This window comes from Schistocerca cancellata, chromosome 2 (assembly GCF_023864275.1).
Source record: "Schistocerca cancellata isolate TAMUIC-IGC-003103 chromosome 2, iqSchCanc2.1, whole genome shotgun sequence".
In the NCBI taxonomy this organism is placed as follows: Eukaryota; Metazoa; Arthropoda; class Insecta; order Orthoptera; family Acrididae; genus Schistocerca; species Schistocerca cancellata.
In genome coordinates, this window is record NC_064627.1 from 1,042,262,740 (window position 1) to 1,042,279,163 (window position 16,424).

Genomic DNA, 16,424 nt, shown 5'->3' on the forward strand with positions numbered 1-16,424 from the left:
TTCTTCCCACCACACAGCTACGTGCTTTTTTAAAAGCGAGGTCATTCACATGCGTCGTGTCTTCTAGTTGTTTTCCAGAGGATCAGCTTCTTCCAGTAGAGTAACAGCTGCACATGCGACGACTGCTAAATCTTCTCCGCTCGTAATATCAGCCGGTGGATCGTATTAAAAAGCTACTTTATAACAATGACCAAATGGGAGCAACTTCGACAAATTATCTGAGTCAGCTGCAATTCCACGTGGCCGAATCCGTTGGTACGAACCCCTTGGTTTGGTAAGTACACCTTGGCCATTAAAATTGCTTCACCAAGAAGAAATGCAGATGATAAACGGGTATTCATTGGACAAATATTATTATACTAGAACTGACATGTGATTACATTTTCACGCAGTTTGGGTGCACAGATTCTGAGAAATCAGTACCCAGAACAACCACCTCTGGCAGTAATAACGGCCTTGGTACACCTGGGCATTGAGTCAAACAGAGCTTGGATGGCGTGTACAGGTACAGCTGCCCATGCAGCTTCAACACGATACCACAGTTCATCAAGAGTAGTGACTGGCGTATTGTGACGAGAGAGTTGCTCGGCCGCCATTGACCAGACGTTTTCATTGGGTGAGAGGTCTGGAGAATGTGCTGGCCAGGGCAGCAGTCGAACATTTTCTGTATCCAGAAAGGCCCGCACAGGACCTTCAACATGCTGTCGTGCATTATCCTCCTCAAACGTAGGGTTTCGCAGGGATCGAATGAAGGGTAGAGCCACGGGTCGTAACACATCTGAAATGTAACGTCCACTGTTCAAAGTGCCGTCAATGCGAACAAGAGGTGACCGAGACGTGTAACCAATGGCACCCCATATCATCACGCCGGGTGATACACCAGTATGGCGGTGACCAATACACGTTTCCAATGTGCGTTCACCGCGGTGTCACCAAAGACGGATGAGACCATTATGATGCTGTAAACAGAACCTGGATACATCCAAAAAAATGACGTTTTGCTATTCGCGCACCCAGGTTCGTCGTTGAGTACACCATCGCAGGCACTCCTGTCTGTGATGCAACGTCAAGGGTAACCGCAGCCATGGTCTCCGAGCTGATAGTCCATGCTGCTGCAAACGTCGTCGAACTATTCGTGCAGATGGTTGTGTTGTAGCGAACGTCCCCATCTGTTGACTCAGTGATCGAGACCGTGGCTGAACGATGCGTTACAGCCATGGGGATAAGATGCGTGTTATCTCGACTGCTAGTAATACGAAGAGGTTGGGATCCAGCAAGGCGTTCAGTATTACCCTCCTGAATCCACCGATTCCATATTCTGCTAACAGTCATTGGATCTCGACCAACGCGAGCAGCAATGTCGCGATACGATAAACCGCAATCGCGATAGGCTACAATCCGACCTTTATCAAGTTCGGAAACGTGATGGTACGCATTTCTCCTCCTCACACGAGGCATCACAACAACGTTTCACCAGGCAACGCCGGTCAACTGCTGTTTGTGTATGAGAAATCGGTTGGAAACTTTCCTCATGTCAGCACGTTGTAGGTGTCGGCACCGGCACCAACCTTGTGTGAAACCTCTGATAAGCTAATCATTTGCATATCACAGCATCTTGTTCCTGTCCGTTACATTTCGCGTCTGTAGCACGTCATCTTCGTGGTGTAGCAATTTCAACGGGCAGTAGTGTATGATAGCCTGAACGCCAATGCGTTGTCGACCAACGTTTGGCTAAATCCATTGGCTGTCTTACGTTTGCCCACAGTGCATGTGCTTTTAATGGAATCCAAAAATGAAGAGGAGCGGCGGCAGCGGTGGCGACGTCTGTACTCACGTCCTGTTGCGGTACTTGGCGTCGTCATAGAGCAGGTGGTTGGACGGCGATGGCGGCGTGGCCGGCACCTCTGCCACTCGCAGCGCCTCCTCCACCAGCTGCTGCAGCTTCTGCTCCAACTGCTCCAGTGCCTCCGTCTGCAGCTGCTGCGCTTCCCAGAACACAAGCACAAGCAAAGGCTTACTCTCTCAACTACAAAACTACGGCACACTAAACTGTACTAAGTACCAATATGGACTTTGTAGTAGGAATGAGAGACGAGAAGGATTAATTGAGCTCTGCATATCTTTCAGCTAGTAATAGTACACTACTGGCCATTAAAATTGCTACACTACGAAGCTGACGTGCTACAGACACTAAATTTAACCGACAGCAAGAAGATGCTGTGATATGCAAATGATTAGCTTTTCAGAGCATTCACTCAAAGTTGGCGCCGGTGGCGACACCTACAACGTGCAGACATGAGGAAAGCTTCCAACCGATTTCTCATACACAAACAGCAGTTGACAGGCGTTGCCTGGTGAAACGTTGTTGTGATGCCTCGTGTAAGAAGGAGGAATGCGTACCATCACGTTTCCGAACTTGATAAAGGTAGGATTGTTGCCTATCGCGATTGCGGTTTATCGTATCACGACATTGCTGCTCGCGTTGGTCGAGATCCAAAGACTGTTAGCAGAATATGGAATCGGTGGGTTCAGGAGGGTAATACGGAACGCCGTGCTGGATCCCAACGGCCTCGTATCGCTAGCAGTCGAAATGACAGGCATCTTATCCGCATGGCTGTAACAGATCTTACAGCCACGTCTCGATCCCTGAGCCAACAGATGGAGACGTTTGCAAGTCAACAACCATCTGCACGAACAGTTCGACGTCGTTTGCAGCGGCATGGACTATCAGCTCGGAGATCATGGCTGCGTTTACCCTTGACGCTGCATCACAGACAGGATCGCCTGCGATGGTGTACTCAACGACGAACGTGGGTGCACGAATGGCAAAACGTCATTTTTTCGGATGAATCGAGGTTATGTTTACAGCATCATGATGGTCGCGTCCATGTTTGGCGACATCGCGGTGAACGCACATTGGGAGCGTGTATTCGTCACCGCCATACTGGCGTATCACCCGGCGTGATGGTACCGGGTGCCATTGGTTACACGTCTCGGTCATTTCTTCTTCGCATTGACGGCACTCTGAACAGTGGACGTTAAATTTCAGATGTGTTACGACCCGTGGCTCTACCCTTCATTCGATCCCTGCGAAACCCTACACTTCAGCAGGATAATGTACGACAGCATGTTGTAGGTCCTGTACGGGCCTTTCTGGATACAGAAAATGTTCGACTTCTGCCCTGGCCAGCACATTCTCCAGATCTCTCACCCAATGAAAACGTCTGGTCAATGGTGGCCGAGCAACTGGCTCGTCACAATATGCCAGTCACTACTCTGGATGAACTGTGGTAAGGTGTTGAAGCTGCATGGGCAGCTGTACCTGTACACGCCATCCAAGCTTAGTGCCGTTAAGCTGATTTTGAGGTAGTCCTCATACATTCCAGCCGTTTGTATCTTCGCAATTTCGTGGATGATATCTATTCGAAAATCTTACGGTGCGTCTCCGGGTTCATAGAACCTACACATCATCTTTAATAGTTGCTTGGTTGTCACTTTCCCAAATAATTGCAGAAATTCGGAACGAATGTTATCTATCCTTTTTGCCTTATTTGATCGTAAATCTTCAAAACCTCAAACTCTGACACTAAAACTGGATCCCCTGTGTTTCCATATAGACTGTCATTCTTTCCTCAATGGGATCACAAGAAAAGTACTCTCCCGTCGAAGAGGCCTTCTGTGTATACTTTTCACCTGTCAGCTCATTCCTCTGCGCCTTACAATAGAATTCCTATTACACTCCTAATTGTGACACCCTGCCTTTTAATTTCAGTGAAGATTGTTTTCTATTTCTGTAGGCTGAATCAGCCCTTCGGACGACCATTGCGTTTTCGGTTTTTTAACATTTTTGCTGCGGCCATTTCACCTTAGCTTTCCCGCCCTTCCTGTTTGTTTCGTTCCTGGTTGACTGATAATCTTGAAATTCCCTGAATTTCCCTGGACGTTTTTGTACTTTCTTCTTTCGTCGAATTTAAATATTTCTTCCGTTGTCCACTCTTCGCATTAATACTAAGAGGCTACGTGAACTACGAATAGAAAGGAGTCTGAACGAAATTTGTGGATTTGCTGGTAGGGCTACATCTCCACCTAGACCTGCATGCATCCTCCGCAAGCTACCGCACGCTGCGTATCGGAGATATCAGACATTTCCTTTCCTGTTCTACTCGCTAACAGAGCGAGAGAAAAGCGACTGACTGTAAGTCTTCGTGTGAGCCATAACTTATCCTGTCTTCGTGAATCTTACGCAAAACGTATGTTGGTGACAACAGAATCGTTTTGCAGTTGTTTTCATTTGCCGGTTCTCTAAATTTTCTCAATGGTGTTTCTCGAAAAGAACGTCGCCTTCCCTCTGGGATTCCCATGTAGGTTCCCGAAGTATGTCCGTAACACTTACGTTTTGTTCGAACCTACTGGTGACAAATTCAGCAGTCGGCCTCCGAATTGCTTAGATGCCTTCCTTCAACCTGAACTAGTTCGGATTCCAAACACTCGAGCACTACTCTAGCTCGCACTAGCGTCCTACATGCGGTCTCTTTTACAGATGGAAACACACTTTCCCAAAATCCTCCACATAATATGATTTCGACCATTCGCCAACCCAACCAAATTCTCACGTACTCGTTCCATTTCATATAGCTTTGCAACGTTACTTCCAGATATTTAAACGATGGAACTGTGTCGAGCAGGCCACTACTAACGATGTGTCCATACGTTACGGGTTTGTTTTTCCTACTCATCAGCACTAATTTACATTTTTCCACATCTGTCAACTACCTACTAATTACAAATTTTGTCCAAGTCATCCTATACCCTCCTACAGTCACTAAACTTCGGCACCGTCACGTACGCCAGTCATATGCAAACAACCTCAAATTGCTGCCCACCCTGTCCGTCAGATCATGTTCAAAAATTGTTCAAATGGCTCTGAGCACTATGGGACTCAACTTCTTGAGGTCATTAGTCCCCTAGAACTTAGAACTAGTTAAACCTAACTAACCTAAGAACATCACACACATCCATTACCGAGGCAGGATTCGAACCTGCGACCGTAGCGGTCTCGCGGTTCCAGACTGCAGCGCCTAGAACCGCACGGCCACTTCGGCCGGCTCAGATCATGTATGTATATATAAAACAATAGTGATCTTATCACACTTCCCTGGTACACACCTGAAGATACCCTTGTCTCTGATGAACACTCATGGTTGACGACAACATACTGGGTTCTATTACTTAAGAAGTCTTCTAGCCACTCACATATCTGGAAACCTATACCATATGGTCGTATCCTCGTTAGCAATCTGCAGTGAGACACCGTGTCAAACGGTATTCGAAAATCTAGGAATATGGAACCTGTCTGCTGCCCTTCATCCATAGTTCGCATTAAAACTAACACTAAACTCCGCCCCAACAAGCAATGAAGACCCAACGGTACCGACCGGCCGCCGTGTCATGCTCAGCCCACAGGCGTCACTGGATGCGGATATGGAGGGGCATGTGGTCAGCACACCGCTCTCCCGGCAGTATGTCAGTTTATGAGACCCACGCCATACTTCACAATCAGGAAGCTCCTCGGTTTGCCTCACGAGGGCTGAGTGCACCCCGCTTGCCAGCAGCGCTCGGCAGACCGGATGGTCGCCCTTCCAAGTTCTAGCCCAGCCCAACAGCGCTTAACTTCGGCGATCTGTCGGGAACCGGTGTTACCACTGCGGCGAGGCCGTTGGCAGATAATCGCGTGAGAAAATGGTAAGCTCAGTTTCGCACGAGCGATGCGTTCTAAAGCCGTGGTGATTCGTGGGCAAGGTTCTCGGTCTCAAGAAAATTTATTATATTCGAAGTCGGAATCCGTCCATGGACTCTGCAACAAACCGATCTTAGGGACATTGGTCTGTAATTTTTTGGGTGCGTTCTTTTGCCCTTCTTATAAGCAGGAGGCAGTGCACCTGTGGTCTACTGCTAGTGCCATTGATTAGTAATCAAAACATCCACAGTCACGGGTTCCAAACCCGCCACCGCTTAAAATTTTATTATTGTCAAAGAGGGCGGAGGAGCGGACAGAGGTTCAGGGCATTCTCTTGTCCTTGGGGTGGGAAACTGCCCATAAAGGCGGAAGAATCAGCAATGATCAACGGCATGAGGATGCAGAAGGCAATGGAAATCATTGCATTAAAGACACACAACGTGTATCCACAGGATATGTGGCCTATAACTGAAAAATAGTCATGATGATCTCTCCATTGGCAAAAGATTCCGGAATAGTCCCCCATTCGGATCTCTGGGAGGGGACTGCAAAGGGGGAGGCGACTATGAGAAAAAGACTGAATAACCAACGAAAGGGTAACTTTCTACGAGTCGGGGCGTAGAATGTCAGAAGCTTGACCGTGGTAGGGAAGCCATAAAATCTGAGAAGAGGAATGCAGATGCTCAATTTAGGTATAGTACGGGTCAGTGAAGTGAAATGGAAAGAAGACAAGGATTTCTGGTCAGAAGAGTACAGCGTCATATCAACAGCAGAAAATGGGATAACGAGAGTGGGATTCGTCATGAACAGGAATATGGGGCAGAGAGTGCGTTACTGTGAACAATTCAGTGATAAGGTTGTTTTTATAAGAGTCTATAGGCAAACCAACACCGACAACGATACTTTAGTTATACATGCTGACGTCGCAAGCTAAAGATGAAGAGGTAAAGGAAGTATATGAGGATATTGAAAGGGTAAACCAGTACGTAAAGGGAGATGAAAATCTAATAGTCATGGGGGACTGGAATGCAGTTGTATTGGGAAGGAGTAGAAGAAAATGTTACAAGAGATTATGGGCTTGGGACGAGGAAAGAAAGAGGAGAAAGACTAATTGACTTCTATAATAAATTTCGGCAAGCAACAGCGTATACTCTGTTCAAGACTCAGAAGAGAAGGAGGTATACTTGGAGAACGCCGGGTGATACGGGTAGATTTCAGTTAGATTACATCGTGATCAGACAGAGATTCTGAAACCAGATAGTGGACTGCAAGGCGTACGCAGGAGCTGATATAGACTGAGGTCACAAATTAGTAGTCATGAAGAGTAGGCTGAAGTTTAAGAGATTCATCAGGAAGAAGCAACACGCAGAGAAGCGGGATACAGAAGTACTAAGGAATGACGAACTACGCTTGAGGTTCTCTAAGGCTGTAGACACAACAATAAAGAATGGCTCTGCAAGCAGTACAGTTGAAGAGGTATGGACATCTATAAAAAGGACAGTCACAGACGTTGGAAAGAAAAACGTAAGTAGAAAGAAGATAACGGCGAAGAAGCCGTGGATAACACAAGACAAACGTCATTTCATCGATGAAAGAAGAAAGTAAATAAATCTTCAGGGAAATTCGGGAATACAGTAATACAAGTCGCCGAGAAATGCAATACACTACGGGCCATTAAAATCGCTACACCAAGAAGAAATGCGGATGATAAACGGGTATTCATTGGACAAATATATTATACTAGAACTGACATGTGATTACATTTTCACACAATTTGGGTGCATAGATCCTGAGAAATCAGTACCCAGAACAACCACCTCTGGCCGTAATAACGGCCTTGATACGCCTGGGCATCTAGTCAAACAGAGCTTGGATGGCGCGTACAAGTACAGCTGCCCATGCAGCTTCAACACGATACCACAGTTCATCAAGAGTAGTAACTGGCGTGTTGTGACGAGCTAGTTGCTAGGCCACCATTGACCAGACGTTTTCAATTGGTGAGAGATCTGGAGAATGTGCTGTCCAAGGCAGCAGTCGAACATTTTCTGTATCCAGATAGGCCCGTACAGGACCTGCAACATGCGGTCGTGCATTATCCTGCGGAAGTTAGGTTTTCGCAGGGATCGAATGAAGGGTAGAGCCACGGGTCGTAACACATCTGAAATGTAACGTCCACTATTCAGAGTGCCGTCAATGCGAAGAAGAAATGACCGAGACGTGTAACCAATGGCACCCCATACCAACACGCTGCGTGATACGCCAGTATCGAGATGACGAATACACGCTTCCAATGTATGTTCATCGCGATGTCGCCAAACACCGGATGCGACCATCATGATGCTGTAAATAGAACCTGGATTCATCCGAAAAAATGACGTTTTGCCATGGTGCATCCAGATTCGTCGTTGAGTACACCATCGGAGGCGCTCCTGTCTGTGATGCAGCGTCAAGAGTATCCGCAGCCATGGTCTCCGAGCTGATAGTCCATGCTGCTGCAAACGTCGTCGAACTGTTCGTACAGATGGTTGTTGTCTTGCAAACGTCCCCATCTGTTGACTCAGCGAGCGATACGTGGCTGCACGATCCTTTACAGCCATGCGGATAAGATACCTGTCAACTCGACTGCTAGTGATACGAGCCGTTGGGATCCAGCACGGCGTATCGTATTACCCTCCTGAACCCACCGATTCCATATTCTGCTAACAGTCATTGGATCTCGACCAACGCGAGCAGCAATGTCGCGATACGGTAAACCGCAATCGCGATAGGCTACAATCCGACCCTTATGAAAGTCGGAAACGTGATGGTGCACATTTCTCCTCCTTACACGAGGCATCACAACAACGTTTCACCGGGCAACGCCGGTCAACTGCTGTTTCTGTATGAGAAATCTGTTGGAAACTTTCCTCATGTCAGCACGTTGTAGGTGTCGCCACCGGCACCAAACTTGTGTGAATGTTCTGAAAAGCTAATCATTTGCATATCACAGCATCTTCTTCCTGTAGGTTAAATTTCGCGTGTGTAGCACGTCATCTTCGTGGTGTAGCAATTTTAATGGCCAATAGTATAAATAGGAAGTGCAGGGAAGAAAGACGAGATGGCTGTATGAAAAATCTGAAGAAATCGAAATCGAAATTTTTGTCGGAAGGAGTGACTCAGCATCCAGGAAAGTCAAAACAACCTTCTGTGAAATCAAAAGCAAGGATGGTAACATTAAGAGTGCAACGGGAATTCCACTGTGAAATGCAGAGGATAGATCTGGTAGGTGGAAAGAGTACACTGAAGGCCTCTATGAGACGGAAGATTTATCGGATGTAATAGAAGAAGAAACAGAAGTCGATTTAGAAGAGACAGGGGACCCAATATTAGAAACAGAATTTAAGAGAGCTTTCGAAGACTTGAGATCAAATAAGGCAGAAGGGGTAGATAACGTACCATTAGAATTTCTAATATCACTGAGGGAAGTGTCAACGAAACGCTGTTCACGCTGGTATGTGGAATGCATGAGTCTGGCGACGTACCATCTGACTTTCGGAAAAATAACATCCACACAATTCAGAAGACTGCAAGAGCTGACAAGTGCGAGAATTATCGCAAAATCAGCTTAACAGTTCATACATCCAAGCTGCTGATATGAATAATATACAGAACAATGGATAAGGAAATTAAGGATCGGTTAGATGATGATCGGTTGGCTTTAGGAAAGGTAAAGGCACCAGAGAGGGAATTCTGACGTTGCGGGTGATAATGGAAGCAAGATTAAAGAAAAATCAAAACACGTTCATAGGATTTGTCGACCTGGAAAAAGTTTTCTATAGTGTAAAATGGTGCAGGATGTTCGAAATTCTGAGAAAAATAGGGGTAAGATAGAGGGATGGACGGGAAATATACAATATGTAGAAGAGCCAAGAGGGAGTAATAAGTGTGGACGACCAAGAACGAAGTGGTCGCATTAAAAAGTGTGTAACACAGGGATGTAGTCATTCGACCCTACTGTTCAATCTGTACATCGAAGAAGCGACGATGGAAATAAAAGAAAGGTTCAAGAGTGGAATTAAAATTCAGGGTGAAGGAATATCAACGATACGATTCGCTGTTGAATTGCTATCCTCAGTGAAACTGAAGAAGAATTACATCATCCCCTGAATGGAATGAAGTCTGTACAGACTATGGATTGAGAATAAATTTAAGAATGAGGAAAGTAATGAGAAGTAGCAGAAATGAGAACAACGAAAAATTTAACATCAGGATTGATGGTCACGAAGTAGATGAAGTTAAGGAATTGTACTACCAAGGCAGCAAAATAACCAATGACGGACGGAGCAAGGAGGACATCAAAACCAGGCTAGAAACGGCAAAAAGGGCATTCCTGGCCAAAAGAAGTCTACTAATATCAAACATTGGCCTTAATTCGAGGAAGAAATTTCTGAGAATGTACGTTTGGAGCACAGCATTGTATGGTAGCGGAACATGGACTGTGGGAAATCCGAACAGAAGAGGATCGGAACTTTTGAGATGTGGTGCTACAGACGAATTTATTTATTTATTTAATCGCATGGCTAGGGCCCCCCGTCGGTCAGAACGTTCGCCTGGTGCCGTTCTTTGAATTTGACGCCACTTCGGCGACCTGCAGTCGATGAGGATGATGGGATGAAGATGAGGACAAGCCGGCCGGTGTGGCCGTGCGGTTCTAGGCGCTTGAGTCTGGAACCGCGTGACCACTACGGTCGCAGGTTCGAATCCTGCCTCGGGCATGGATGTGTGTGATGTCCTTCGGTTAGTTAGGTTTAAGTAGTTCTAAGTACTAGGGGACTGATGACCACAGATGTTAAGTCCCATAGTGCTCAGAGCCATTTGAACCATTTGATGAGGACAAAACAACACCCAACCGGGAATCGGACCCGTGCCCAGACGATTGGCAATCCGTCACGCTGACCATTCAGCCACCCGGGGTGGACAACAGACGAATGATGAAATTAGGTACACTGATAAGGTATGGAATGAGAAGGTTATGTGCAGAATCGGAGAGGAAAGGAAAATGTGGAAAACACTGATAAGGAGATGGGACACGATGACACGATGTCTATTAAGACGTCAGGGAATGACTGCCATGATACTAGAGGGAGCTGCAGAAGGCAAAAACTGTAGAGGAAGGCATAGACTGGAATACATACAGCAAATAATTAAGGACATAGGTTGCAAGTTTTACTCTGAGATGAAGAAGGTGGCACAGGAGAGGCCGCATCAAACCAGTCAGAAGACTGATGACTAAAAACAAAAATACAGAAATCACACGCCCTTTTCTTTCAGTGATGCACCTGTGAAGTAAATGTTAGAGAATACGACAGTGCTTGTACTGTTCCAGCGTTTGCAATCGAAGTAAACACGACAGCAGACGTCGATCGAGCTCAGAGGCCTGTTGACAATATCCAACGGATCGACATAGCCAATACGAAAGTGGAACAGCTATGCTTGGGTAGATTAAGTGGCAACTTTTGGAGGAAATATGACTTTGAATTCGTGAAACCTTGACAGGTGACACGTATGTAAGCACCCTATCTGATCCCCTGCGTCCATTGAGGTCCACCGTGCATTCCGACTGGCTTGTGCAATTCCAGCAGAACATTGCGACACCCCACACGTCCAGAATTGCTACATAGTGGCTCCAGGAAGACTCTCCTGAGTTTAAACACTTCCGCCGGCCACCAAACTCCCCAGACATGAAGATTATTGAACATATCTGGGATGAAACTTCCGGGCTAAGAGGCCGTGGTCCGATAGTAGAAATACTTCTCCCTGACGTTTCGTTGCCAGCTGCGGGCAACATCATCTGAGGTGAGTCTACGACTGGCTGCTGGGCCGTGGAGGTCCTGTTTATATAGAGCGCGTAGAGGGCGCCACCACTCGTCACGCGTTGTCAACAATGAAACTATCTCTGGCTGGCGTCATTACTCTCGATCGAAGGTAATCGATTGTCACATCTTTGGTACAAAGTCGATCGCCATATCTTATCTAACTTCAAGCCTTCTTCTTTCCTGTTCAAATTATTGTGGAGTTTAAAAATCTCTACAACCCCTCTATACATACGTGCACAATAATGCGATGTCTTAGCTAGCACGCTCGTCTCACTAAATTTTATTTCATGGTCACCCGTTTCAAAAACATGTTCCGCTACAGCCGATTTGTCCGTGTGTCCCAGTCGACATTTCCTTTTGTGTTCAGTTAGGCGAGTATTGATACTTCTTTTTGTGGTTCCAATGTAAACCTTCCCACAACTACACGGAATTCTATACAGAGTAGCTGAAGGGTGTCGTGCATCTTTCGCCGATCTTAAGCATTCACTAATTTTCTTGGTGGGTCTGAAGATTGTTTCAACTCTGAACTTGGCCAGCACTTTCCCGATACGGTCCGTAATATTGTGGATGAATGGAAGAAAAACTTTCCCCACCGATGGTTGTTGTTGTTGCACGTTTTCGGACATTTTTCTTCTGGGATGGAGTGCTCGATCTATCTCCTTGCCAGCGTACCCATTTTACTGGGAAGCGGTTCGCAAGTGGTTTAGTTCCTCTTGCGAATAAGCTGGCTCACAGATTTTATTATCCCTGTCCAACAATGTCTTGATAATACCTCTCTTCTGCCTGGGATGCGTGAACTGGCAATGCTACGAGAACGGATCCATCAAACACGTCGAGGACTGGCGGTAACATGCAGTCAACTATTAAATCTCCATCTATTTATTAGCAATACAATGCAGGTTTGCGATTGGAATAAGGTGGATGGGCTAACATTTAGATCCATGGAACATAGTGCAGAAGTGTCTTCTAATAGGCAGAAGAAGAAGTTTGATAATCTACAGACGAGCAGACAGGAAACACCGGTTATAGACAATTCTCGAACGGTTATAAGTTTGTCCGGAAAAGAATGATCCAGGGAAGAAACTTCTGTTCTCTCGAAAGGAGGAAATTTTGCAATTACTCCACTGAAGATTCCAACGGAGGATATTGTAGCTAACATAGAGGCGGGGATTCGGCTGTTACCATCACACACTGCTGATGAAATTAGGATGGAAACAGCCAGGATACTGCGTAAGGCTGTGCCACCTAGCAGTAATCTGTCCCAAGGAGGAAAGAAGGCATTACGGGAGATTAATGCGGACAAGAGTATTATTGTACTTTATGTTGACAAGGGAAATTCTACCGTGGTGATGAAGAGTGAAGACTACCACAAGAAGATCAGTGACCTTTTAGATCTTACCACTTATAAAAAATTGAAAAAGGATCCTACAACGAAAGTGTTGACGGTTACCAATCAATTAATAAAAAAGTCTTCTATTCCTTCAGAGGATAAAAAAGATCTTTGCAAAACGGAAGCTTATCCTCCTAGATTATATGGGCTACCTAAGGTGCATAAACCTAATGTCCCACTGAGACCGATAGTAGGTGCTATTGGATCCCCTACTCAAGAGCTGGTTAGACATCTTGCCATCTTGTTACAACCGTTTATTGGAAAAACTGATTATCATATTAAAAGCTCTTTGCACTTCATCGAAAAATTGAAGGAGATTACCGTCAGCCCCAGTGATATTCTTGTCAGCTTTGATGTGGTGTCTCTGTTCACCATGGTTCCTGTCAACGAAGCTCTTGCTTGCATATCTGACATATTTCCTACTGATATAGTAGCTTTGTTTAGACATTGCCTTTCCACGACTTATTTTCAGTACAATAATGAGTTCTATGAACAAATTAATGGAGTGGCAATGGGTAACCCTCTAAGTCCAGCCGTTGCTAATATTTTTATGGAATTTTTTGAACAGCAAGCACTGCAGTCAGCCAGAAAAAGGCCTTTGAAGTGGTATCGGTATGTGGACGACACTTTTGTCATACGGAATCACGGTGAAGAAGAACTGAACCGTTTTTTGAAGCATTTGAATAGCATCAATTCGAAAATACAATTCACTATGGAGACAGAGAGTAATGGACAGATTAATTTTTTGGACGTCTCAGTAATTAAACGAGCAGATGGGACTCTGGGTCACAAAGTCTACAGCAAAGATGCGCATACCGATCGTTATCTTCATAAGGATTCGAACCATCATACCAGGCAGAAGAGAGGTATTATCAAGATATTGGTGGACAGGGCTAATAAAATCAGTGAGCCAGCTTATTTGCAAGAGGAACTAAACCACTTGCGAACCGCTTTCCAGTAAAATGGGTACGCTGGCAAGGAGATAGATCGAGCACTCCATCCCAGAAGAAAAATGTCCGAAAACGTGCAACAACAACAACCATCGGCGGGGAAAGTTTTTCTTCCATTCATCCACAATATTACGAACCGTATCGGGAAAGTGCTGGCCAAGTTCAGAGTTGAAACAATCTTCAGACCCACCAAGAAAATTAGTGAATGCTTAAGATCGGCGAAAGATGCACGACACCCTTCAGCTACTCTGTATAGAATTCCGTGTAGTTGTGGGAAGGTTTACATTGGAACCACAAAAAGAAGTATCAATACTCGCCTAACTGAACACAAAAGGAAATGTCGACTGGGACACACGGACAAATCGGCTGTAGCGGAACATGTTTTTGAAACGGGTGACCATGAAATAAAATTTAGTGAGACGAGCGTGCTAGCTAAGACATCACATTATTATGCACGTATGTATAGAGGGGTTGTAGAGATTTTTAAACACCACAATAATTTTAACAGGAAAGAAGGTGGCTTGAAGTTAGATAAGATATGGCGATCGACTTTGTACCAAAGATGTGACAATCGATTACCTTCGATAGAGAGTAATGACGCCAGCCAGAGATAGTTTCACTGTTGACAACACGTGACGAGTGGCGGCGCCCTCTACGCGCTCTGTATAAACAGGACCTCCACGGCCCAGCAGCCAGTCGTAGACTCACCTCAGATGATGTTGGCCGCAGCTGGCAACGAAACGTCAGGGAGAAGTATTTCTACTATTGGACCACGGCCTCTTAGCCCGGAAGTTTCAATTACTGAAGACGCGGGCAGTGAAAGCCTACACGCTATGAATAACTGGGATGCCTTGCAACGTGCTGCCCAGAAGAGGTCGCCACCCCCTCTTACTCTTATGGATTTATGGACAGCCCTGCAAGCTTCATGGTGTCAGTTCCTTCCTTTGCTGTACTTCTGCGTGCTCGTGGGGGCCCTTCACGGTATTAGGCAGCTGTACCTGTTTATTTGCCTGTTCTGTGTATATAGCAGCTACTGGAATGCAAAGCCACCACTAATGTAAGCGTCTCCAATTGCTTGTAACCAGAATGTTAACGCTAGAGTTTGACCTTTGTGGTCGTCACTAATTCATGTTCTGCCATTAAACTATCTCATCTCCTCATTTGTAGTGAGCAACCAGACAAAAGTGTCAACCGCGTATGTCCAATGCGAAGCTGGAACTGCTGTTCACTGGAAGTCCACGGCCTCCACACATTTCAGATTTACGTACTTTTCCCGACACTTTAGCAGAACAGTACATAGTAATAAAAAATGATACAGCTTAGAGGGATCCTTCGTGCAGTATGTCACTAAAACTGCATATTTTCGCAGTACGCTAGTGTAAATACGGAAAGCACCAAATATGCCGTGTTAGCTTCAGACAGAAATGAATACAAATGTTACTGTTGGTCCCAGAATCTGTTAAAAAGAAAAAGCATACAGCTACACGCAAACCTAATTACGTCGGGTTAATAACCCAACGTCTAACGACTCGGCCACGGTGAATCCTTGCAATAACGAAGTCATTGATCTTAGGATCCCCTGAAGGCTTTTACCGCCATTGCGTCATTAATTGAATTTCATTATAAGAATTCGTACCGAGAGTGACGTGTCTGCGATGAATCTTCCGTGCGCCATTCCCTTGAAAGAGTATTCTGCAAGTTATAACAGAAAAACGCAGAACGCGACGAAGTCAGTATGGCGTATGTGGCATCGAGTGACATGTCGGTTTGACGACACTTCCCACATCGGCTGCTAGCAGGGGTAAGAGTGGGGGTAGCTGGTTAAAGAGCCTCGAAGTCTTTGACGTTTACTGCACTCTCTCCCACTTGTCTCCCATGGTGACTAATTGCTTATAATCACAACCAGTATTATTCTATATTGACTCTGTGTCAGAATTTAGGAAGGAACAAGTGCTATCTCACAATTATCTCCAGTCGTCGTCAAAATATTTGACTGTAGTCTCAGAGCGAACGGCAAGCAGAGCGCTCGTCTTTAATAGCGGAAGACGGAATGCAGGAACCGGAAGTTACTGGAAAGGATTAACATGTAGAATGGTGGAGTGTACTAGTTGATGCGCAAAGATATCAAGCCTTGTAAGACATCTTTGCGAATAAGGTTTACCTTTCGGGAAGTAAAGCGTTCTTAAATTGAATCGTTAAGTTTTTTACAGTTAGACTGAAATTCAGGGCGAAAGGACACCAGTTATAACATTCGCTGCTGACATTGCTATCCTGAGTGAAAGAGAAGAGCTGGCCGGGGTGGCCTAGCGGTTCTAGGCGCTTCAGTCTGGAACCGCGCGACCGCTACGGTCGCAGGTTCGAATCCTGCCTCGGGCATGGTTGTGTGTGACGTCCTTAGGTTAGTTAGGTTTAAGTAGTTCTAAGTTGTAGGGGACTGATGACCTCAGATGTTAAGTCCCATAGTGCGTAGAGCCATTTTGAAAGAGAAGAAG

At 45.6% G+C, this 16,424-nt stretch overlaps 1 protein-coding gene across 1 annotated transcript in view; it reads right to left on the minus strand.

Moving 5' to 3' along the window:
* LOC126163020 (sterol O-acyltransferase 2-like) overlaps positions 1–16,424 on the minus strand; it is a 255,222-nt gene that overhangs the window by 219,812 nt on the left and 18,986 nt on the right. Inside the window, exon 3 of the mRNA XM_049919890.1 lies at positions 1,835–1,980. Coding sequence (XP_049775847.1) covers positions 1,835–1,980 — 146 coding nt within the window. The remainder of the gene's footprint in view (positions 1–1,834; positions 1,981–16,424) is intronic.